This window comes from Cyrtonyx montezumae, unplaced genomic scaffold (assembly GCF_038088225.1).
Source record: "Cyrtonyx montezumae isolate F1298 unplaced genomic scaffold, pur_monq_1.0 scaffold_8, whole genome shotgun sequence".
In the NCBI taxonomy this organism is placed as follows: domain Eukaryota; kingdom Metazoa; phylum Chordata; class Aves; order Galliformes; family Odontophoridae; genus Cyrtonyx; species Cyrtonyx montezumae.
The window spans coordinates 108,374,865-108,398,818 of NW_027072089.1; the positions used below are offsets into that span (position 1 = coordinate 108,374,865).

General features: G+C 37.4%; 2 protein-coding genes across 7 annotated transcripts in view; one reads left to right on the plus strand and one right to left on the minus strand.

Annotated features, from left to right (window-relative positions):
- The first annotated feature begins 15,147 nt into the window (after window positions 1-15,147).
- On the plus strand, window positions 15,148-18,248 carry SGO1 (shugoshin 1). The gene is made up of 6 exons (XM_065752533.1): window positions 15,148-15,290; window positions 15,384-15,580; window positions 15,867-15,971; window positions 16,396-16,460; window positions 16,618-16,769; window positions 17,341-18,248. The coding sequence occupies exons 1-6, from the start codon at window positions 15,155-15,157 to the stop codon at window positions 18,228-18,230; spliced, it is 1,545 nt and encodes a 514-aa protein (XP_065608605.1). The 5' UTR covers window positions 15,148-15,154; the 3' UTR covers window positions 18,231-18,248.
- Window positions 18,249-20,790: 2,542 nt separating this feature from the next.
- Window positions 20,791-23,954, minus strand: part of KAT2B (lysine acetyltransferase 2B) — a 38,247-nt gene continuing 35,083 nt past the window's right edge. For 2 of the 6 annotated variants that reach the window (XM_065752524.1, XM_065752532.1), the window contains exon 18: window positions 21,144-23,006. In XM_065752524.1, coding sequence (XP_065608596.1) covers window positions 22,813-23,006 — 194 coding nt within the window. In that variant the 3' untranslated portion in view covers window positions 21,144-22,812. Of the gene's footprint in view, window positions 20,996-21,143; window positions 23,007-23,235; window positions 23,953-23,954 lie in introns of those variants that run through there. The other 4 variants (XM_065752526.1, XM_065752525.1, XM_065752530.1 and 1 more) reach the window with 4 other exon arrangements.

Here is a 23,954-nt window from a genome sequence, read left to right on the forward strand (position 1 = left end):
ATATGACATTCATATTCTGGCAACAAGCAAGCTTCCAGAACAGGCTGCATTCTGCTGCAGTGGTACATCAGGCAGCAGCATACAGCCCCCAACAGTGATTTCTAACATTCTTAAGGATATACTCATCATGCAGCCATGTAGCACCCGTGCCTGACAACCCCATATATCAAACTTCCTGGAATGAAAATAGAACTGTTTTTGTTGAAATGCAATTAGTGAATCTAAATCTGGCTTTTAATTTGTGAAGCTAAAAATATTGTGTTAATATCTAGACCCTCTGTACTGAGGACTGGAGAGTCCCACTCAACACAAGGATAGGGCATTCTAAATATACTTGCTGAGGTAACCTTTCATAAGCATAAAGATGAAAACAGAAGAAAAGTGCAGGGTCATGAGCACGTTCAATTAATAGTGCATTTACTTCCATTATCCTTCCAGTTAATTCAACCCCCCAAATCCAATACCGCAATAAAGTGTCAGGTCTAGAAATTACGAAGCAGCACTGCCATCTTACAAATATATGGGTATGTCCTGAGAGCAAACTGCACTTTGCACTCACATACCTTACATTTAGTAAATAACTTGTATTTAACATTAAACCTTCTTTTGCTTCTGATGCAGTTGCCTAGTAGCAAATGTAATGTCAGGTATTTTTATCTTGTGCAAGCTATGCTTCCATGAGCAATTATAATCTAATTAAAGTCATTAATGTTTATGCCCTAGGGAAACATTCAGTTATTTGTAGGCATCTGAGTTGTTCCTGCCTTCCAATCCTTGTTGTAATGTATGCTTTATTGAACACTTCTAAATATCCACATGTAATTTCACTGCCACCCCAAAGCAGTGCCACCCTGGAGCCTATGGCATTGTTTTCTGTGTTTCTATTTAGATTTAAATTGAATAAAGATGAATAATATATCTATTAAAGTTTCAAGACTGGGGATACAGCTTTTGAAGACGGATATTATAAAAGTTTTCCCTTACACCAAAGGATGCTCAAGCTTTTCAGATCATAAATCATGCCTTAATCAGTGTTCAGAACTCCCTTTGTCTGACAAATGCAAGTATAAATACAGGACGGCCCAAAAGAGTACAGTGGTGATTTCAAAACCTACAGCACATATATGGGATGCTACAATGCTTTGTAAGCATTATTTTGGAGCTAGGAAGAGCATGCAGCAAAGTATCCATGAGGCAAAGATTTTAAAATGGCACTGGAAAAATTCCTGTTATTTACCATTTATACACCCAGTATTTTCATCACTAAATGAATAACGTTCCATAAAGTACTGAGGCTCTATTTTCAAACATCTGCTAGAACTTGATCCATAGATATTAAACCCAGTATAAAAAATTCCACTGACTTAAGTAAGCTATGGAACGGATTTCTGTCTCTTAAAACGAATACGTTCAGGTCATGAAACAAAGATGGAGAGGTGCCATAATTACAAAAAGCTGTTTCTAATATCTTCACAGGTTTGGGCCTTTCCTATTTGAAACTGACAATGTGCGGGTGCTAGCTGAAACAGCTGGTGAAACAGCACATGATTTCATTTCAAGCACTCTAACTCAATTACTGCAAAGGATGTGGGAAGGGATCTGTGCATGTCATTGTTGCCAGCCAGAAGAAGGATCATTGCTGAAGGTCTGTAACGAGCAAACATTTTCTCGACTGTGTCTACACCACCCTATCATCAAAATGTTCCGCATCACTGAAAAGAACAATCCATTTCAACTATAACAATGAAAAAAAAAAAATTCTCATCCAGTTTTATTCTAGATTTCAAGCAATTTTCACTGCTTGGTGTGGCTGAAGTTTCTCAAAGGTTTTCACAAAGAAAATATGCTTTCCGTGGCATCCTCTGATTGAATTCAACTTGTTGCATAACCTGGTATAAACAAGGGATGTAAGGCTAAGCTTTCTTCTAATGTATCATGATAATCATGCTGTCTTGGAGTTGATTTTATTCTCTGCCACTAAAGCAGAGATGCAAATATATGCTACCGGCAAACATTCAAACATTTTACTTCAGCTAGAACTTAATTCTAGCAGAGTCCATACACTTCAGTTATTCTGGTTTGAAAACAGATCTATTTGTCCATCTTTGTTCCTATGGCATGGGGCAATGAAAGCTATCCCAAACTAAGTTCAGTGTACTTCAGTTTGACCACTGGTCACTTCATGACAAAAGTAAATTTCAGTAATTCCCAGTCAGTGTCAGTAATGCTTCTTTTGAAACAGTTTCTACACAGAAACATGGATGACCAATCTGACCTTATTTGAAATCTGCTAGGAACAGATTTAATTAATATGACACTAGAAAGTCAGAAAATTATGAAATGTTTTCCCTCTTTTCACCAACTTCAAATCATGTTGGCTAGCTTGACACCTTCCAAAACTCAGATATGAAAAAGGTAGGGTACAAATTTCAATAGAAGTTCTAAGTTGTTTTTGTTCCTTAGCCTACCTGTTTCCAAATTAGCTTAGAATTACTCATTAGGAACAAAATAAAACAAAACTAAAAAAAAAAAAAAGATCCAGACTGAGGTGGCAAGAATTTAAACTATTCTGTGACAGCCAGCAGATAAATACTTCTTCCTCCCCAGAACTCCCATTGAGCTTGCTAGAATGAACATCTTGCATAATTTAAATGACCTGTGTATCATACAAAGTCACACTGGAATCATGCTGATGCTCTGCTTTATTCAATCAGAGGAACTTTCAAGTCCCACAGTTATACCCTGTCAAAGGCTGCATTCTCCAGACTTTTTTTGTAAACCAAAGTGCTTTATAGTAGAGGTCCAATGCCCATTCAGCATAGTCCCATGAAGAAGCACTTCATTGTGTCTTTAACGGGAAATTAGTGCATGTAAGAATATAATGTTACATACAAGTTGTGCTAAGAATGGATTAAGACCTTAGTGTTCCTTGGGAGTTCTTTTTTATATGTGTAGAATTAAGAAATGCAAACATTCTGTGGGGTTTTAGTCCCAGTAGTGTATACATAACTTGATCTATAGTGGTTTATAGCTGATTTAAGCTTATCTACAGAAATGACCTTCTTTTTGTATGCTGGTCCATTCCCTAACCTGGGGAAAAAAAAATCAAAAGTGAAATTCTTTTTCCATATTTTCAAAACAGAAACACATCAAACATTTTCTGAACAATTGAACTGATTGTATTACTTAGCAGAACTGCTTGTTGATAGTTAAGTATATAAAGAATGTGTTCTTTGGGTTCCCACAGCCTTCCTGGTTCAGTGTGCATGGCAGTAAGAACACCATAAGAACACCATTAAATGCTTAAATTATCTGGTACTTCCACCATATATATCTAGCCCACTTTTTATTGCCCAAGATATTAACTGAAAATTTGGAAAACATCAACAGATTAAAATGGATTTATTTGATTAATGTGTGTATACAATTGTTGGTTCTCTTGTGAACTACTCAAGTATTGAGCTTAATTGAGCTACAGCTGGTGCTCACTATGTTTTCAGAGAGTAGGGATTTACTGACTGATTGACTGTAACCTGGATGAAGATGCATTCAGTAAGGAGTGAAATTTCCTGATGATACAAAACCACAGGGATAACAGTAGAAAAAGAGATGAGCAGTAAATTGAATAGAAATAAGAGGACATAAAATAAAGTAGCTTATACAGAAGGGAAGAAACTAGGCATAACAGTTATAAAATACATAAAATCATGGATTTTATTCATAAGTTTCCAACTTGAAAAGGAAGGGAGGAAGGGAGGGAGGAAACAGTAAGGGTTGTTTCAGTGATGATGCCAACCTCCTTTGAAGAGTCTCTCTGTTGTTAGGGTAGGATAGGGTTGTCACAGAGAGAAAGCTAAGGAAAATAAGAAAATTATAAAAAGGAAGAGGCTAAAAATTTGTTTCCCCTGTTTATGTCAGGTCAAACATTCTCTATGACCTGAAGTAATTAAAATACGGTTTACCTTGAGGAAAAGGGATGTAACCCAGTGCAAACTGCTTGACTGCCAATGGAGATATTAGAAAAACAATAAAATCATTCACAAAAAAATAATTAAAAAAAAAAAGGCTTCACAGCTCTCATTCACTAGAAACACAATGCAATAATTAACACTTCTCATCATTTTGCTGAACAATAGCTGTACTGGATGATCATCCAAAAATGGCCATCACAGAGCCTCCTCCCAGCTATTCAGTGTATAAAGAACCAACGTTTCATTTTCATTTTGCCCCTACACTGTTAAGAGAGTAGCAGCATTAAGAGAGGCCATTCAGATGGTCTTATTTCTTCTATTGATTTTTGTTCTTCTTCACCAATAATTTTCTTCCTGTCTTTCCATAAACTGTAATCTGTTCTTTACGTACAGATGTAATATATTCTTTTTTTTTCTCTTGCAGGGAAATAAAAATGTAAGTTAATAATTCTACTCAAGATACAAATCTTTGCAATGTCCACAGTAACAAATCAAGACACTCTACAAATACAGTTTGTTTTCATGATTTAAGTTTCTATTCACTTAGAAGGAATGGATTCTACACAGAAATAATTGAGGAAATGTAATTGTTTAGGAAATCTTTTTAGTTCTGAGTGATGTTCTTATTATACTTTCATATGTAAAAGTTAAGACACTGCACCGTCAGAATTTCCTGTTCTTTCTCACTTTTTAATATAATGGAAGAGGAACAATTATGAGTAGACTCTGCCAGGTTTGCAGGTTTTATCTCAACTGACAGTGTGTCATGGAATGAGATGCACTTAGCAATGGACATGAGAGCTGTGAGGCAAGCCATACATTCCTTTTTGTGGAACTCAGATTCTATTATGTTGCTGGGCATTTAGGCTTCTACACGATTTTCCAAGCACAAACCCCTCTACCTGGCAAACCCTTAGCTCCACTCCCCTGCTGTTGTGGCTTCTCTCCTATTACTTTTTACCAGATATTTCTGTCAACAGCTGCCTGACTGGGATAAACAGCTTCTTCTGCCATACTGAGTCACCAAGCAACAGAGAACGTTTTCTACCACCTCTATATTATGAAGAAAAATATGAGGGTGGAGCCCAATTGATGGAGTCCATTCCAAATAAACGAGTCTAAAGTGTATATGCTAAGACTTCATTCAGAAGCTACTCTGTGCACCTACTCAAAAATTTCTATCCTCATCCCGCTGTCTCAAAGCAATTCAATGCAAAGAAACACCAAGTAATGAGAAATACACATACCCTTACTTGATGTCTGTATTTCAAGACAGAAGGGAATACCATCTCTCTCTGACTTTGCAGTGGTGTGCACAACACATAAAATGCAGAATAAGTGAGAGCTTCTACTACTGACAATTCTCTAAATACTGTCTCTTACATACAGAGAGAAAAGGAAAAAATAAAAAAATAAAAATAAAAAAAATAATAAAAGAAATACATGGAATTTTAAAGAAAGAGTTCCTAAGGTGTTTTGTTTGTAGCTTTCCTTTTTTTTCTTTCCTTTTTTTTTTCTTTTAGAGTGCTCTGTGCTCTACACTATAAGTAAGTTGTGTGCCCTTCCAGAAGTTATGAAGAACATTTCAAAGGCAGATATTAAAATGGCAGAAATTAAAAATATTAGCAGTGAAAGAAAACAGTTTGTAAACTGCAAAAATGAACAAGAATAAACAACCTGAATTTCTTTAAATTGTACCAAGAAGAGAATGACAGCTATCATTTGATCTTTTCAGGTTTACACATACATTGTCAACCACCTACAATACATTTCCATTTTATTACAACAAAAGGAGATTGTCTACTTCCACTAGCAAGTATTTTATTTCTCCTGTGCTGGAGTAATTAAAAGCAAGGCTGTAAAACTTCTAATTCCTCTAAGGCTTTATTGAAATCCTGCAATTTCTGATTATCTTTCTCCAATTCACTATTTCTAAGTCCTGCCTTTGAGACCTTTAACACAAGCTATTCGTAAAACACATTCAGTTTGTAGAGTAATTTGGCTCCACCAAGTGACAACTGCTGTGATTGCTAGGCTACAGCTAGACCTAAAATAACACAAGAGTACTAAATACTAAACTAATCTGATAACACTGGAATTCTGTTGAAGAGTTTTGACTCCAGTAATAAATGCAATTTATAAACAGCTTATTTTGATATAGTCTGGATGTTAAATGAAAACACTGGAACACTAGAAAGAAGTCATTTGCCTCATTTATGCTGGATGTGTTGAAATTTGGGTCTTGATGGTCTATACTATTAGCAAATGCAACAGTTTCATCTATGAGAACAATTGTAGTGGGGTAGAAGCAAGGCAGGAGAGCAAATTAACTCCCTCAGATTCATTCCACAGACTTCTGGATGCTGTGTGGACAGATAATGAGAATGTCTGCTGAAAAATGAGGAAGTAAACAAGCTTAATATGCAGACTTCAATGCAAAGGTCTGAAAGAACATACTTTGGAAGGCTCAAAAGCTTGCAAAAAATCACAGTTTTAGGAAGACTGTTTTAATAGGTAGTTTGTATACTATTTTAGTATTGTAAAATGTTTAAAAAAGAGTATTTTTAAAGCGTTTCACAGTAAGGAGACTGAGGGCCAGGGACAAACCATGCAGAGACGTGGTCAAGCTGAGATTGCTTTGGACACCATCTGCATCAGCTACATGTACCCACCCAGAGATCCAGAGATTAGATTTTGCAAGCTCATAGAAGCATGAAAAAGCAAATCTGCTGAAACCTGAAACTACTATGAGGTATTTGCTACATTTTACTTTTCCTTTATCGATGTTAAAACACTGAGATTTGGGTTTTTTTTGTTTGGTCGTTTGTTTAATGTTTGGGTGTGGGTTTTTTTTGGAGGTATAGAGCAGAGAAAGACTGTGTAAAGACTAAACAAGTTGTCTTTTGCTATTTCAGAGTTTTACTTACACTAATTTTTATCAGAGATGAAATGAGTCTGCAGCTACTAGAAACTATCATAAGCCCATGCATACACACAGATGAGATACACAAAATACTGGAAATAAAATCAATGTATTTGGTATTATAGTTCTCTCTGTCATCGTCCCTATCTATAGCAGAGTATATGGATATATGGTAACTCAGATAGTATTTATTTGTATGTTCTCAGTTGCACATTATATTCACTTGAGATGTCTAGAGATTGTCCCAGAAGACAACTGGAGATTAGTCAGCATGGTTAAGGGAGAGAAAGTTAGAAGGATCAAGGGAAAGAACAGACAAGATATTCATAACAAAAAGCAAATGACCTGTGTCCAGAAGGATTGGAAAGGACTTCCCAAACAGGACTACACTGAAATTATGGCATGAAGCAGTACAAATCCCGGAACTGTCTGCAAAGTCATGGTGGATGAGGACAATGGTGAACAGGTCTTATTACTGTTCACAGAATTGTATGGATTACAAGGGACCTCTAGAGATCCTCGAGTCCAACCCCCTGCCCAAGCAGCTCCCTAGCCCAGGTTGCACAGGTAGGCGTCCAGGCGGGTCTGGAACGTCTCCAGAGAAGGAGAATCCACCACCTCTCTGTGCAGCTGTGCCACTGCTCCGTCACTGCACTGAGAAGAAGTTCGAACGCACGTTTTTGAAGAACTTCCTATGCTTCAGTTTGTGGCCATTTCCCCTCGTCCTGTTGCCACACACTGCAGAGAAGAGTCCAGCCTTGTCCCTTTGGCTCCCACTCCTTAGATATTTATAGATGTGGATCACATCTCCTCTGAGTCTTCTTTTTTCAAGGCTGAACAGCCCCAGGTCTCTCAGGCTTTCCTCATAAGGGAGTTGTTCCACACCCTTTATCATCTTTGTAGCTCCCTGCTGGACTTTCTCAAGGAGATCCATGTTGTGTCATCTCAACCTGCCTTATGTTTTCTTAAGTAGAAACACGACTTTTAATTTAAACTATACGTGACTTCTTTTTGGATTAGAACTTTTTTTGTCTTTTGGGGGAGCTCATTATAAGATGAAAGTCTGAGGCATTTCCACATCAAAGCTGTACTCTGAATCTTGTCACAGGAGGGAATAGACAACCTTGCAGACCAATAAAAGCTGTTAGTGTCCTAGATCCTTGTATTATTCTGAGAAAAGGCAAGGACTGTGGACAGACAACCGTGATGAGGACTAGCAGTCAAAATCACCTTTGTGTATGAACTACTTCTTTCCCAAGCTACATTTTTGCTCAAATTCTTTATCACCTTGTCTTAACCTGTCAGTGAATATAAATAAAAACTAAAAAGAAAGGCTGAAATTTACTCTGCTTGATGAAGATCAGGGAAAAACTGTCCTTGGTATTCTCAGAGTTTATTTCTTTGTAATTATAGACTCAGCATCAGTTGTAGACTTAAGCATCAAATATTGGGAAAAGCAATCCTTGTATTCTAGCCCTATTTCTAGAACTTTTGTATTTTTACACCTGTTTTACAAAGAAAGGGTCCAGTTTAGCTATAATTTCTCAGCTAGCCTGAGTTAACAAAAAGTGCATGCATCTGGCTTTGTATTTCCTTTTCTGATTTTCCTTATGTGATGGAGTACAGTATACAAATGAATGAATCTAGGAAAGCCAGAAAGAAATAGCTTTGTCTACAACTAGATGATAAGATCCTAGACAGACTCTCCTGTAGCACTCTGCACCTTTGCCTTCCAGATCAAAAATGACAAGGGAGGAAAGCAAAGAGGTGACAGGATATTGAGCTGACCCAGTCTCCACATTTCCATTTTCTCTCCATCATAGGCACAGAAAATTCTCATCAGAGGAACTCTGTGTAAACAGATTTGTGCTTATTTCTTATCTCATTCTAATTTCTGTTGTGAAATTTCTTTAACATTGCTTTGTATTAGAGCATTTTAGAAGTTTTCTAATAGATCCATTCCCAGACTGTTTATAGCAGAAATTGCAGGTTCACTTACAGTAAAAATCTATCTGGGAGCATACTAATTATATAAGAATATGGGATAGAATAGCTCAATCACTCTTTTTAGTAATATTTAAGCATTTCATAATGATTTTATAATGAAAACTGTTATGTTCTATTCCTGTTAACTTTAATATTAAGATTGAATCAAATTTGGTCACAATACCTTATTTTCCAAATGTTCCTAAATTTTAAAATACTAAATAAACTAAATCAAATGCTAAAATAAACCAAAAGAACCATGGAAAATCCATTAAAAATGCTGTTTTTCAGTGTATTGCTTCTGTGCTTCCTTTCTTAATGTAATCTGTAGTTCTTACTATTCCTACTATATCTGCATGTAAGCATAAGATAACAATACTGATATCTTACTATTCTGATTTGTCCAAGAAAATTAAGGAAGAGTGTATTGAAAAACCAATAAAAATTAAAATAATAATAATAATAAAAAAACAAGCAGATGACGTTGCAAGGAATGATAAGCTGTTACACTGGATTCTATAAATACAGTTGCAAAGTAAGATAATAGAATGATAAAAGGTAGAGAGATAAAGAGAGGCAGAAGGGGAGAGAAGCTCATGATAACAGAGCTTGGAAAATTCTGCCAGTGTTCATCTTTTCTGTCAGTCAAAAAACTTGCCACGTTTGAAGTCCCCATCAGCTGCAGTTCAGTTGCCTTTCCATATCTCTTTAGCACTGTCAAGCCACTTACAGCTTTCTCTGGTGACAGAATTGCTTTAACTTTCAAATAAATGTCCAAATGTTAGTGGCAGGCTAAGCTGAAGAAGAAAATAAATCGCAACCCTAATAAGCCATTTTAAGAAAAAACCTTATAATGCCATTTTAACATTGCTCATGTCAATCCACATGAGCAGTAGTCTTTCAAGACCCTTATTCTTTACAAAGAAACAACAGCCTTAGGAGTGGTTTGGATGCATTTTCACAAGAAGCTCCAAATGAAGATTAGGATTTATTGCTTTTTTTTTTTTTAATAGCAATAACCATTCATTTTTCACCTCTACTTTGTGTTTTATATTACCACATCATTCCACACAAAGCTGTTTGAGTAATAAGAAATGAAATAAAATTAATTTTAAAAATCTGCTTATGTTAATATGGGCACAGTGACCTGAATAGACTACAATTTGATGCTTGTTTGATCTTTCCTCTATTGTTCTCTTAGGTGGATTGAAGTCATTAAAAAGTGCTTGTGTAGGACCTATTGTGAGAGAACAAAGCATTGATCTATATCTATGTCTTCTACCTATGAACAATTATTTGCTCTTTGAAAATCATTCACCCATGACCCAAACGTCTGAGAGCTGACTGCAGCAACACAACCCCAGCAGGAAGGAAAATTGCTTTTCCACACTTTGTAAAAATCCTCCTTACATAAATATTCTGATCTAGAAGTAGAGCTGGTTGTCTAGACAGTTTTTCCCTGCCTGATGACACTGAGCTGCAGTGATGTCACTCACTGTTTCTGTCCCTCACTGTGTTTTACCAGCAGCTTTAGGACCTAGGAAGGATTGTTCTGAACCTATTGCTTCAAAGGCTTCAAACAAATACTTGTAGTTAATATGTGCAGATTGAGTAGTCATATTTAAAGAAAAACATAAAAGAAAAGGGATCATCAGTTCTAATTTCAGGTCCATCTGTATACATCAGGAGCCCCTACATGGATGTCACAGTACACGGTGTGGAGATATGGAAGAGCAGGCACTCTGCTACACTGCTTCAAGGCCTTCTGAACATATCATCCTAAAGTCAGTATTCACCTCTCAGATTATGGCAGGTGTATTAGCATTAAAAAAGCTCCACTAAGACATTCTGTTGTATCCATGAAGGAGTTTCTTTCCATTACGTCAGACAGTGTCATCATCATTATCAAAATCCACTACACAGACAAGAGAACAGATTTTCACCTGTGCCTCTTTGTGTTGCTATTCTACTATCCTCTCTAAGCTATTTATTTGTTTCTCAGGAAAAAAATATGAGTAATAACTAATGGAAAGCTGCATATACACCCAAACACTATAAAGAAAACAAGTTTAGTAAGTCAATTTTCCATTCAACATACATTACAAATAATAACAAAAACAAACAAAAAAACCAACACCTTTTTCCCCAAAAGTTTAGTTCCTGAGAGCCAGAACTACTGTTAAGTCTTGATTCATTAACGTCAAGCAGAGCTAAGTATCAGTTTCAGGAGTAGAGACCTTGTGGTAAGAAGGGGTTGCTTCTTATTATATGCACTATAATAATTGCATGCTAGAGAAAGCCAGGGTTCTAGTCAACAGACAGGCAGCACAGTGAAATTAAGACATATACTCAGTGGAAGTGCTGAGAAAATTTTAAACATTTATTTTAACATTTATAAGCACTTAGTGACTCATGACTCCTTCAGCCACTGTATCTGTATGGTTTCAAGATTTCAGACTGGTACTTACATCCTTTGTAGTAGTGCCACAGGATGGAGACTTCCTTCTGAGATTCTTTCTGAAAGAAAAGTTTATGTGGCAGTTCAGACCAGTACATATGACAGCATTTACAACAAATTATGTCTGTAGTGATAAGAACAGCTGTATCTGACCCATGTAATAATCGCTGCATGTATTTTCCTCTCTGGAATCTCTTTCACAAACGGATACTTATTAAACTTTCACCTCCCTTTTTACATCAAAGTGTTGAGTAATTAAAAACATTTTAGAAGATATATGTATATCAAAAAGACACTGATAAAATTATTGCAGCTGTGATGATTTATTGCTTATTAATTTTAGCTTAATGAAACACATGTTGTCTCACACTTCAATTAACCCAGGCTTGTTTTCCTCTCACTGTACATCGCTTTAATTGAAAGCAGAAAAAAAAAAAAAGAATTTTAGAGAAAGAAAGAAAAAAAATATATATCCTTAAAACATGGCAATGGATAACCTGGACAGAATTGGGAATACACTACTAGCAACATACATTAAAATAGAATTTGTTTGAATTTTAGCAGCTTATGGGCCTAATTTGAGAAATCTCTCTGAAAGTAGGGCTCACATAAAAAACAGTTGCACCTAGATGACACAATTTTTCTATCCTAGCTGAAACATAAATACCAAGTGGCTGGCTGTCAAAATCTTTTCAGCTCACTGTTTCTAGAGGATTTTCATCCAACCTTCATCAAGTTATAACAATAACTTTTTGCTTAGATATGTCTGTGCCAGCTTCTTAAAAAATAGACTTATTGCTTTTTATTTGTTTTGGGAAGCAGTGGGAGCATCACAGAATCTTACAGTCCCCCCGAGCTCTCACATACCAAATACTTTTAAACTTCTGATATGACACTTCCAAGCTGATGATTTGTAAACATCCTACTCAGAACTGATTAGAACAGCATGTGTCAGGACAACAGGATGTAATGTCACACTCAGGAGTAAGCTCTAGCAAGATGCAACAAAAATGCTCCCACAGTCACAGCTCTGATTCCTTTAATTTGCTGTAAATATGAGACAACTCTTTCCTTTTAACGTAAGTCAGTAAACCTGAGATGAGATATATTTTTCAGTGCTACACCAACTCTAGTAATGCTAGCAGATGTTTTGCCATTTAAGCATATCCATTAGAAATAAACTAGACTACAGCACCTCTGACATCAATCATAGCATCAGTCTTCATAGAGGAAAATGTGAAATTGCTTACAGCAAAGGATCAGTTGACTCAGAAAAATTCACTACTAGCAATATGATATTATAAACACTACAAAATAACATGGAGGGTCTAACATGCAAATAACCTGATAGAAAAAGACACATCTAGAGAATAATACAAAAATAAGGATACACTGCTAACAGTTCAAATCAGGTTATCAGGATATATAACTTGGACATTTAAAAAATAAGAATTAAAAAAAAAGGTACTCTGAAGAAACATCTCTGAGTGTTTCTGAAAGATCTGTACAAATCTGTAAGTAACATTAAGTAAAATAGAAAGAAAAAAAATGTAACGAGAGCTCTTTAATCTTGGTACAGGCATACTCAAAGGGGAAAAAAAGAGTAAGTAATCAAGAGGAGCATGTGGATAGCAATGAGGAAAGCATTCTTTTTCAAAGCATGGTTCATTTAATCACAATCAGTGTATTTGTGCTAAGCAGATGAGTGACTAATGGTTATAAAGCCTTACCAGCATTGCTGGAAACCACTGATTGCTAGTTGGGAAAATGCAAAACATTTTAGCTTTAAGTGAAATAAAGTTTGTAGCAAAAATGCATTATTTTTGGTTAGAATAGTTGGTGCTTTGCTGAAAAACAAAAAAACAATAATAAAACAGAAGCTGAATTCTATTAGATAATTTAATCTAATGTTTAAAGAGACCTGCTTGCAAGAGTCAGATGAGGTTGTTAGCCACTGTTGAGCAGACATGCCTAATAATTGCCTATAGAATTGAGAGGCCTGTAGGAAGTAGATGAGAGGTTAATTGAACATTATCAGGAAAACAGTATTTCTACTGAGAAAGTGATTTTCAGTATCTGATAGATTTTATTTCACTGAGCCTGGGAGTGTTTTTGTTTGGTATTGAGAGGTTTACCTGGGGGCTGGAAGAAAGGTTTGGTGTTTGGTAAACAAAGCAAGCAGACAGGAGCAAAAAGATATAGAGCAGCTGCAACTGTTGTTTTAGCCTTGTGTGAACCCATAAACTCAAAAAGAGGGCCTAATGTGCTTAATTTGCTCGTATCTTTTCATGCTAACATGATTGTTTCTGACATAATCTCATATCTCAAAAAGGGATCTTCACACAGCATAATGAAGTGTATTTGCAGAGCAACTTCTTCCTTGAAAGGAAATGCAAACTCAGTAGCTATTGATGAGCTAAGAATCTAAGGTGGATAATATTTATCTGTGTTACTGTAAAAGCAACATAGATGAGTCTATTATGAGCTATAGGAAAAAAAATCATATCTTCCAAGAAGAAGGGAAGGATATGCATGTGCATCATGGGACTATGACACGAGTTTCCAACCTTTTCATTTGCCTGGGCTGCATTATTTAACATATATCTAATATTAAAACATAAAAAAAAACAGGGGAGCAACAAAAAGACTAGAGGGATATTTCAGCTTGTTGTGAAACGAATGCATCAGTCTAATTTGATGGCAGCGGTTGCAATTCTTAGTGAGTTCTCGTGGAGTTCATAAGAGATTTCTGGTGAAATTTTACTCTTCCTATGCTTCATCCCTGACAATAACTGTTCACAAATGTACATGCTGCCAAAAAAGCAGTGACATGAATAAAGCATCACTGTGAAGTGGTGGATATTTCTCTCTGGTTAGAGTGGGTTTATAAAAGTCTGGTAGACAGACATCCCAGGCAGTATCGATCACACAGCAATGTTTGGTTGTTGTGAGCAGGGCCAGGCTGAGTTGCTCTGTGGGGCAGAGCTGTCGCCATGATGGTGTGGGGCAGGCCGTGGCTGCAGGGCGGGCTGGGCTGGGCTGCACACAGCCTGCATGGACGTGGCGTGACTATGGTTTCTGACACAATCACAAGAGTTTTTGCAGTTAAAAGTCAGCTTCCACACCGCATCCAAGCTGCCACGAGTAAAACCAGGCAAGCAAGAGCTAATGAAGATGCAGTAGCAAAGAAATGCTCATTTCTCCAATACAAGAATACCAGTTACCACTATTAGTAAGCCTCGACTTGGCTGCTGCATTGTTTTCTGCTATTATAGAGTTGAATCGCAGCTCATGGTCAATGCAGCATACACTGGTCACACGGTGTCATCATTTCCAGGTAGAAAGCATCCACCTGACTTGAAGGAGGTGAAGCACCTCATCCTGTACGTGCATTCTTCCCACCCCATATGGACTTTATTCTGCGCTGCAATCAGCAGGAAGCCTGTAAACGGCCGACCCCGCACACCGCCAACCCCTCCACACCCCCAACGGCCGCCCCGCGCGCGCCGCCCTCAGCACCACCCCGAGCGGGGCGGGGGTGGGGGAGGGGTGGAGCCTCGCCGCCCGGATGCGTGCGGTCGCAGCCTGTGACGCCGTGCGCCGCTCTCTCCAATGCGCGGCCGCGCGCCGCGTTTTGAACGTACAGGGAGCGGTGCCAACCGCGCGCTGTGCGCGGGGCCCTGCCGTTACTCGAGTGGTACCCCCGAGTAAGCAGGCGTCCGCGGATTGGGGTGAGCTCTGCGCTTGGGGGCACGCGGCCCTGCGCTTGGGTGGGGACAGCTGGGTTGAGCTCTTTGCCGTTCGCAAAGATCGAAGATGGCTGTGCGCCTGAAAAAGCCCTTCAGGGACAGTCTGAGCGATATAAAGGAGCGGATGAAGGAGAAGAGGAATCAGAAGTGGGTGACGCTGACTAAAATGTGCCAGATCTCAACCGTGAAGGGCAAAAAACCGGGTAAGATACTTGAGCGGTTTGATGCGCCGTTTTTGTACGGGTTTGTTTACGTGTTTGTTAGGCCGAGTTGAAACGCGCGCTGTTTTGTTGCAGCCACCAACGCTTTGAAGATGAAAAGCCTCCAGGCCAACAACAAGGCTCTGGCCCAGGCTTTGCAGGAAGAAAGGCTCAAACTGAGGGATGCTGAGGTGGTTATCCTGCAGCTAAAGAAAGAGTATCAAGAGCTGAAGTTTCACATGTTCGACTTGCAGAGAAGCATTGCGCTGAGGCAAGCACAAGGACTCATTGAGGTATTTTAATCACATCTTTACAGTAGATGATCCCAAGAGGTCCCTTCCAACTCCTATGATTCTGTGAGAATCGGTGCAAATAATGATGTAATACCTCTGTGAATATAAACATTTCACAGAAAATGAACTTACTGCCTAGAACTTTCTTTGTAAAAGCACCCGATGCAGGTATTTTGTATAGTATACGCAGAATTTATTGTTCTCAAGATACTGGTGGGAAGATACTATGTTAGCAGCCAATAGCCAAGTGTAACAGCAGCAGTGATTTCCTTCTCTTGTCCATCAGACCAGATTGTCAGCCTTGAATGAGATAATTTCTAAAGTTAATCAGAATTTATTGGAGTCAGTTGATCTCCTTGGCCCAGCACAGGATTTGTGTTCCAGAGGTGCAGTAAGTACCTTTTCCTCTCTGGGGTAAGGGATTTTGTTAACTCTTCCCCTTACTCCTTTATGTGCACCTACGCTGCTTCCGTTTATGAGATTTGAGGCTCAGCTTGGAAGTCAGTGGTACCTCTGAGTGGGTGACCAGCAGGACTGAGGCTCTGCCGTAGGATGAGAGGTGCACCCTGATTCTCTATAGCTTCATCTTCCCTGTATCAACCTCACAGTTCCTTAACCAGTCAGCTATGTATGATTGGCCTAGGGATTGATGTTGTCTTGACAGAAATGAGTGAAATCCTGCAGTGTTTTATGTCAGTAAATAGAAGCTACCAAGGGTCCTTTTGGCTATTCTATGTACAACTGGGCTACTTGCTAAAATCTTTCTGTGGACCAAGCTTATTTCAGCTGTTGAGTCTGGTTTATTTTTTCTACAGAATCAGAGAGTGCTTACTTCAGTGCTTGAAAATATATCCAGTGACACAGGAAAGAGAAGTTCAGTGTAAGTATCTTTCGTTAATACATATTTATATTTGAAAACTCCATTACAGTAAACTTAATTTTGTGAGAAAGGGGAAGAAATTCTATGTAGTAGATCGAGCTTGTTGTTATAAAATACATTGCTATTCAGTAAATATTACCTTCGGTATTTTGTCTAGTAAGCTTCTGCAGCCTGCTGGTGGAGATGATCGAGTACGTCGGTGTAGTTTGGAAGCTGACTATGAGAAAAGTGAGTTGGGTTATTCCATATTCAAGATCTGTCAGGAACCTGACTACGGCATTTCCTCACCCAAAATAATTCCAGACAAAGGTAAACAAATTGAAGTATTTGGCATTGCTCTGTTCAAAAGCAGGAAAAACATACGTGAATACATGCTTAAAACAGAATTGCTGCTTTCGATGTAATTGGAAGTAGTTTTCATCTATTACTTTCTGAGCTTTACAATACTGGCTAGCTGGTAAGTTTTTTGAATGAAGGTGTGTAACAGAATAGGGGATCAACTTGAAAATGTTTTTTCTTCTATGTACCTGCAACGTAGTTTCATTTGCCTACCAAACAGTTGATGAGAGTAAATTAATTTTCAGTTGTGCAATTAAAAAGACAACAACTGTTAGAAGTGCAAAATAATTGGAAAAACGGAAGACCTGTGGGTAACCTCTCCAGAATTTTCCTGTACTATTTGATGTAGTATTCTTGACTGCTTTCTGTCCGGTGGTTGTATTAAACATAATATCTTGATCGCTCTGTATTGGGATATACAAATCAGTTGAGAAAATTCTAATAGTCATACTTTTTGACAGATTAAGAACTTGAATAAAACCTCTTTTTATTGTTACTATTTGGCTTTAATGCGATTTTTTTTTTCCTCTTCAATTACAAGGGCAAACATCTGGTTTTCATGTGTACAACATTGCATCAGTGCTGAGAAATACTTCAAGTGGAGAAAATGGATTTGGTAATGTGTTAACAAAGAATGGGTCTACCAGGCGCTGGTGTTTGAAGATGACAAAAATAGATGAACTTTGCACTGATGTCTTGGACCATTTTGAAGCACCTGATGCAGATAAAGAGCCTTTTAAACAGGATGAAGTCGTCAGGCTTGAGAAAAATCTAGATGTGTTTACCACAGAAAACATACATTCAGGTATTTCTCAGGTGGACAAAGTAGGTTCAGAGCTGGTGTTAAGGCAGATGGATTCTGCAACTGCAAAGGTCAGTTCAGGCAATAGTTTGGATCTTAAACAGTGTGCACGTAAAAGCAGAGAAGACTCTCCAGTGAAGAGAGAGAACAGTCAGAAGGTGAAAGTGGGAGGGACTAAAGATACTTCCAGACCAAGTTCAAAGAAAAGACAAGATAAAGAGACTTTGAATGAAAAGTTCAACTCCATGAGTGGTTCCAGTGATGCTTATGATTTTAATTTTGAAGAGAGTGTCCATGTTACACCTTTCCGACAAAATAAGGTGAATGGCAAAGATACTGATGAGGATGACAACAAAGAGTCATCTGATTCTAATAGCACTGAGTGGAGTGATACCGAAGGAGATTCAGATGACAGCCTTTATATACCTTATAAATCATCAAAAAGGAGAAGTTTGGAGGACAAGATGGATACATCACCAGTGAGGCCGAGGTCAAAAAGATGTCTGGCACAGCGTGAGCTGAAACTCCATGAAGAAGAGACTGCAAAGGAGACAGAAAGCAATAAGTCAAGTGAAAAATCTGCTGGTAAGTTTGGAATATGCTCTGTAATTGTCTCAGTGTTTCACTGAGATTTCTCATTGTTTCAGGGGTTTAAGTTTTTTGAGTTAGGTTTTTTTTTTTAATAGAAGCAGAATAATAACAATAATTAGATTCATTTTTTGTCCACCTTTTTCCTCACAGCAGAAATTGAAGTTAGAAATAAGTTTTCTTTAAGAAATTGCTCAACAATGAATGAATGTAGTGTCATTGCATTTTAGTTGTATTTCAAGGTGTACTAAAGCAGAGTCTGAAAAAGGGAGATTAGAAGCATGCTTTGAGAGAAATGGATAGAGATGATAGCTGTAGCTGAGTTTCTTCGTGTCTAGTCCATTCACTGACACTGTCTACTAAGGTGTGTTCATTTGAGTTGTCTTAATCAACTTTTGATGAAAGATGACTGATTTTCTTTCTTTTTTTTTTTTTTTTTTGCAGAGCAACCTTCTAATGCAATTGCTCAAAGTTGCCTCTGTGATGTTACTAATGTTGCTTCATCATTCCTAAGCAATGAGAATGCTCCTGCTGGCCCTGCAGGTGAAAGACCACCATCTCCAAAACGCAAACCAAGAAGCTGTACGCTTACTGTGAACTATAAGGAACCAAGTATCGCAGGGTGGGTGTCTTTATTTTTTCAGTTTGATATGAAGTTAATGATAATCCATCAAGGAAATGATTTGAGGGAGTACTTAAATACTGTTAAGTTCTTAGCAAAATATTCAAAGAGGGGTCTGGTGGCAATAGTGTGAGATAGTTGATGTGAAATTGAACTTAATGGGAAAAACTTCCTAATGGGAAGTTAATGTTTTCAGTAAGGGTGGGAACAGAACTCGAATAAGCTTTCGGTTTTTTTGCTTTTTTTAAACAGGAAACTTAGAAGAGGAGATCCATTTACAGATGTGTGTTTTCTGAATTCTCCAATTTTCAAGAAGAAGAAAGATGCTAAACGCAGTTCCTCTAGGAAGAAATCTCGTTCAAAATAGAACGAGAAATTTGTCAGTCGTTGTTGAGATCTGTGCTGGTAACAAAACTATGAAGAAAGGAAGTCCTTCAGCCAGCAAACTTTCTTTAGGTGTCGAATGGGATATAAAACGAAGTGGGTTTTGGTTTTAATCAACTGACTTATTCTTAAGGATGTGGAAGACATGGGATTACATTTATAACAAAAGTGATTCCACTTAAACTCTTTTGGGAGACATCCTACTTCATGAATTTGTAAATACATTGGAAATATCTGATGAAAAAGATGAGCAAAATTTTCTGACTTCAATACTGCTTCATCTGACTGTGGTTGGCACAAGGTACTTCAGGTACTTGAGATCAAATGTTATCCATGTTTGTACAGATCTTATTTATGTAACAGTTTCATATTGAGGCCTATAATAAAAGTGTTGGTAAGAACTCGCAATTGATTGGAGTCCTTTTTACAGGGTTTCCATAGCTGCTGGAAGGGTAGCAGTGCACTATAGACACACTGGAAGCCAGTGCGTTCCCTTCCTGCTACTCATATTGAGTACTCTTGGAAGTAAGATTATCAATTCTAATTCAGTTATGCTGTGAGAGCTCTCAAAAGTATCAGATCTAGTTGATTATTACTACACACAAATTACCTAGTTATCCACGAACGTTGCAAAGGGCTTTCTGTTTTGGGGACTGGAAGTAAACTGTAAGCCAGAGTAACTTGGCTTCACTGTTAGATACTTCATAATTCTGCTCACGCTGTGTAAGAACCTTTGCAAGAGGAAAACGTACTATTGGGTACAACTATAGGCAGGAAGCTAGAAAGAAGCTGCTGGAAGGAAGCTATGCAGCAAAATTTCAAGGTTGTATTGGACTTCAAATAGCATTTCTTCAGGGACATTTAGAAGTGTTAATGGATACATCGATAGAAAGGAAAGCTGCAATCAACATAAATAATGGGAAAGTGCAAAAATACAGGCTCTTCACTTGTTTTGCAAGATTGCCTATCTTGCCTGTCCTGCTTCAGTAGTTATTGGAGCTCTCCTTTTCTGTGATGAATGTAGTGTTGATTTACTGGTAACGTTTTCACATGATTGTCTCAGCAGTTCCAATAAAAAGCTGCATCTCCTTGAAGTTTGAGTGTATTCAGCAATAAACAGCTCATGAATGTTGGAGCCACACCTTCTCCCACTGATATCCAGGAATTATGGCCGTGGACATTATTATCTTTGTTCTGAAACTCTTCAGCCCTATATGAACTTCAGCAGAAGGATTTAACTTTACGTGTACTTGAATTCAATTTTCTTTCAACCATCTGCAATAGCTGTTTATCAGGCATGGAAAAAGAACAAAGTGAAGACAAATATTTAAGTAAGTTTCAGGAATCAGCCATAGGAAGTACTCTGAATCTAGCTCACCTCTCTTAACTGGAAGTTCTTCCTAAAAGAAGTTTTCCTAAACACTAAATTTCTTTTGAATGTTACTTACTACCTTATGGGTCATACACTTGTATGTGACTGTTTACTTCTCAGTGCCTTTATGTTGATTATAAAGGGCTCTAGTGGGGAAAAAAAAATCAAATGACATGCTTTGAGACTGACTTGGGTTCTCAAGGTGTCGTTGAGTTGTTAAAGAGACTGCAATAACAGCACTGCAGCTCAGCTACTGGGAAGCTGGGAAGAGGTGGAATACCTGGAGCCTTCACATCTCCCTACTTTCTCAGCTCAGCTCCGTATGCTGTAGTCAGTGAAAGCTCCCGATGAACTTTTGGATGAGTTTCTTTCATGCACACATGGACAATACATTGACTGCAGATTCATGGTACTCAGCTGTGGAACTGCTTCAGTGTGTACATTTGTAATGCAGGAAAAAGAAGAGACCAAGTAAGGTTTTGTACATATATAATTTAAAACTATTCTGTACCAATACAATATATTAATTTTACAAATGTAAAATTCATCAGCTGTTAAAGCATTTGCAAAACCACATATTCTACTGTAACTTTATTGCACAGTTATCTATGAAAATATTAATTCTTAAATTAGAAAACAAATGTTTCAATATAGAAGAGACAATCTGATTGAAATACAATAAGAAAATCTACTCTGAAAATAACAAAATTTCACAGGATACTAAGCTTACAGGTGCACCTGTAAGCCCAATCTACAAAACCGGGGTCATAGCATCTGGTACTGGCTAGTAAAAAAAACAAAACAAGTTATCTGTACCTTAGTTATAGATCCAAATGTAGGTCAGACTAATCTCATGTGAAACACTGTGGCAATTCTAGCGTTAACATTTTGAATACCTTTTGTATATCACATTTACCACCAGATAACTCCTGACATCCACTTGCTGAACTGCTTTAACATTGCACAGGTAATAATTGCAGGAATATATTCCTTGATGCAGCATAGGGTTGGTTGTTATTTTTTTTTTTCAGCCTTATACCTACTGAACATTACCAGTGTATCATCTGTAAATATAAAACACTAAGAATGAGTTAAATTTGTTTTTCACAAAAGCATTATAGTTACAAACTCTAATTAGAAAATGTCAAGTGATGACTTTTTGGCCTGTACTATCTCAATTAGGAAGTTAGAAGTACCTCTTAAATGTAGTGTAGGCAGCAAAATATATATATTACATATGTGCTCAATTTGAAGATATGCATGAGTTGTAAAATATTAATATGCTCCTGGGTCTAAATAATCACAGTTAATAAGTATTTACAAATAAAGCTTGGTAGAAAATCCAGTTTACCACAGAAGCAAGTATGCAAGATGGAAGCTGTCGTACACTGACTTTCGTGTATGCTACTCTTGTCTCTGCTGAACAACCTGAAGAATTTATGAGTGAAGAGTAGTAAATGGGGTAGATTGTGAAGTGCATCAAAACCTTAATGTCATTAAGCCAATTAAAATTCAATCTAGTATAATTAGAGCCTTTAAGATATTTTGAGTACTTATGTCCTGCATAAGTCATTATGATGTTACATATTTAGTCAGACTTTTAATTTTTTTTAATAGTGGTTATGAGATTACAATTTGCAGGTTAAGTGTTTATAAAAAAAAAATAGAAAAAACTTGCATCTATCAAATGTTGCTAGGCAGCTCTTTTTTGGAAGTGGCTGTTCTCTCAGCCTCTCAACCAGCTGAGTGTTCCTTTTAAAAAATAATACATTATAAAAAGATTCTACAATGAAACCAGCGTTTCAGACGTCCCCTCCCTCCCCTTATTCTCCCTCACTGTTTTCTTTTTAATGGGGGAAAAATTATAAAGCTTTTCCAATAGTTACTGCATTAGGTAAGCTATAACATTCGTTGCCTGGGAATTTTCTTCATATTCCCAAACAAGTGCAACTTCCTGTATTTTGTGTTTCTTCCGAGGCTGGGAAGGTTATGATGAACGTACGGTACTGGGAACATAAAAAAATCAGTAATTAAATACAATATAAAGCATTTTAATAAAATAATTTTTCTAACTTCATTATAATACACGTTTGCAGAACTGAAAGGGTTTTTAAAAGTGCTAATTGTTAAACAGAAGTTTTTCAAAACCTTATAGTCCCACAGCTCAGATATAGAATGGCTTCCCCTGCCCATAAATTAGGCACGCTGATTGGTTTGGTTGTTAAAAAAGAATATAAAGACAGTGTCACTTGTCAATCAATCCGGCTTCTTTAATTTTTGTGTAGAAGAATTTCTCCAGTATATTGGCACATTTGTAGTATTCACTCTCAGGGGGGTTGTACTCTCTGCAATTTGTAAAGACTCGCTGCAAGTCTGCCATGAATAATTTCTTAGACACGTAGTACCTATTCTTGAGTCGCTCACTCATTGTTTTGAGATCTGTACAGGAAAAAAATAGATTAATAATGTTTGATTTGAATGGTATTTGATGCAAGATCCCTTCATGTTGATGCACCACTTGACATGAAATGGTACAGCTACAGTCTGCCTTATTGCTCATTGCATTAGTCTAAGGCCTATTCCATTTTTCAGCTTTAACAAACCCAAGTGAGCCCCTGGATCTAAGCAATCTTTTACTGTAAGAACAATGTTGTGCAGAGTTTAATTCTTTAAAAGATTAAAGGCTCGTTCTTGTCTGTTCTAATACTTGTCTTGACTTTCCTGTGGGTGTGAAGTGTCCCTAACTCTCCTCTAAACGCTCTGTGAGGCAAAGCTGTTGCGAGCTTTGGTGGAGGAAACCTGAGGAGCATGTAAGTAGAGTTATGATGATACCATGAAACGTATGTCAACTTAAAATCCTTATTTCTGTAAGAACAAAAGAGAGAACAGGCATCAGAAAAACAGAGAAACAAAACTCTGCCAAGGGATGGTGCTCAACGTTTCTTTTCTTCATTGATAGAAAATACATTTGTGTCAGGGCCTGAGGAAGTTGACTGCTATTTTAATAAGTACACAGGATTGGTACAAACAGGCCACGAATCTATACTAAGCAACATGAACACTGCTCCACTAAAAAGATTGATAGTAGCCTGCAGTGAACTGTATTTCATCCTCCAATAACATTAAAAGATTGAGAGGTCAGAAAGATGGAGGTGAGCATTGCATAAACAATAAAGGAATACCAGGATTCACTTTTAAATCTGCTGCAATAGTGATCAAAACAAGCATCTATTTAGAACAGCGCTGAATCATTACAGCAGTTACAAGACAGCAGCCAAAAGCAAAGAAAAATGCTATCAGTTTTTGCATACTTTCCTTTGCAAGTAATCCCACATAACTAATAGCTGCATAGGGAAAAATGTATATATAGACAGCTCTGGCATGTCT

Excerpts from the sequence above, each read along its gene's own strand:
- SGO1 (XM_065752533.1), top strand. The coding sequence starts at position 15,155 with ATGGCTGTGCGCCTGAAAAAGCCCTTCAGGGACAGTCTGAGCGATATA. Across the intron at positions 15,581-15,866 it reads AAGCACAAGGACTCATTGAG|ACCAGATTGTCAGCCTTGAA; the intron begins GTATTTTAATCA and ends CTTGTCCATCAG. Across the intron at positions 16,770-17,340 it reads CAAAATAATTCCAGACAAAG|GGCAAACATCTGGTTTTCAT; the intron begins GTAAACAAATTG and ends TTCAATTACAAG.